Below are 1,726 nucleotides of genomic sequence, written 5' to 3'. Positions count from 1 at the left end.
TTTTTTGGTAGAGATGGGCGTCTTGCTATCTATTGCCCAAGCTGGTCTGGAACTCCTGGCCTCCAGTGAACTCATGGCCAAGTGATCCTCCCACCTTGGCCTCCCAAAGCAGTGGGACTACAGACACACACCACTGCAACCAGCCCAAACTTCCATTTTTACATCCTCTGATCAGACTCTTGTTGAACGCTGGGCTATGCCTTGGGTTTATTGAGATCCAAGACTAATAAAGCCCTGGGCTTTGAGTGGTAATAAGAGATTGAGGATCCCACAGTCCACTCCCAGTTTCTCAAGCACCAGCTTTTATGACTCAGGGACTTTGCACCCCACAATTCTTTCCTGTGCTTCTCTACTACAGAAATGTCTACTCGGCAGGGCATGGTGGCTCATGCCTGTAATCGCAGTACTTTGGGATGCCAAGATGGGCGGATCACCTGAGGTCAGGAGTTTGAGGCCAGCCTGACCAATATGGTGAAACCCCGTCTCTAGTAAAAATACAAAAATTAGAGAGGCATGGTGGTGGGTGCCTGTAATCCCAGCTAATCGGGAGGCTGAGGCAGAAGAATCGCTTAAACCCAGGAGGCAAGGTTGCAGTGAGCAGAGATTGTGCCATTGAACTCCAGCCTGGGCGACAGAGTGAAACTCCATCTCAAAAAAAAAAGAAATGTCTACTCATCCCTCAAGTCCCACCCCAAAGTCCCTTCCTCTAGTTGAGTCTTCAGTCTCCCAAGGATTTTGCCAGTCTCCTGACCCCTCCTTTCTCAGCAATGCTCAACAAGGCTGTGTCCAAAACTGCCTCCCCCATCAGACTAGTAGATCCTCCTGGCAGGGTGTGGGTTCCACGGTGCCCGGCATGGGCTGGGTAGAGAGGAGACTGACTGTGTGTCTACAATGCCCAGCCAATGCCCCTTGAAGACCCTGTTCCCTGTGTTCCCCCACGTCACACTCCCAAAAGTCCTCTTACCTGGCTTGGGAGGAAGGTCCTTGTAGGGAGGCGTTGAGTTCTCATAGTCATCATCCTCGTCCTCCTCCTCCATGGTTCCTTCCAGGGGAAGGGCAAGTTAGAGCCCAGCCATTCCCTCCTCCCTCCATCCCTCAAGCCCTGGTCTCTGCCTCAGCTGCCCCATGATAGGAATTCTGTACCCTGGGTCCTGACCACACCTGGGCCCCAGCCCCAGCCCGGCCGGGGCCTTACCTGGTGGATCTGGACACCCAGTGATAGTATGCAGGTTGTACATGGCTACAGCTAACACCAAGAACATGACAAGTGGCAGCCAGGTCTTGTCCCTCCTATTCAGGTGTCTAAGGCATCTGTTTCCCTCTCCTTTCTTTTTTTTTGTTATTTAGTTTTTATTTCATAATCATAAACTTAACTCTGCAATCCAGCTAGGCATGGGAGAGAACAAGGAAAACATGGAACCCAAAGGGAACTGCAGCGAGAGCACAAAGATTCTAGGATACTGCGAGCAAATGGGGTGGAGGGGCGCTCTCCTGAGCTACAGAAGGAATGGTCTGGTGGTTAAGATAAAACACAAGTCAAACTTATTCGAGTTGTCCATAGTCAGCAATGGTGATCTTCTTGCTGGTCTTGCCATTCCTGGACCTAAAGCGCTCCATGGCCTCCACAATATTCATGCCTTCTTTCACTTTGCCAAAGACCACATGCTTGCCATCCAACCACTCAGTCTTGGCAGTGCAGATGAAAAACTGGGAACCATTTGTGTTG

General features: G+C 50.8%; 1 protein-coding gene across 1 annotated transcript in view; it reads right to left on the bottom strand.

Annotated features, from left to right (window-relative positions):
- The window catches only part of CLEC17A (C-type lectin domain family 17, member A), a 26,661-nt gene that overhangs the window by 20,156 nt on the left and 4,779 nt on the right, over positions 1-1,726 (bottom strand). Inside the window, exon 3 of the mRNA XM_011953217.1 lies at positions 965-1,042. Coding sequence (XP_011808607.1) covers positions 965-1,042 — 78 coding nt within the window. The remainder of the gene's footprint in view (positions 1-964; positions 1,043-1,726) is intronic.

This window comes from Colobus angolensis, unplaced genomic scaffold (genome assembly GCF_000951035.1).
Source record: "Colobus angolensis palliatus isolate OR3802 unplaced genomic scaffold, Cang.pa_1.0 Scaffold36, whole genome shotgun sequence".
Classification (NCBI taxonomy): Eukaryota; Metazoa; Chordata; class Mammalia; order Primates; family Cercopithecidae; genus Colobus; species Colobus angolensis.
Note: the sequence above shows the minus strand (reverse complement) of the source record. Positions and strands in the feature narration are given on the sequence as shown.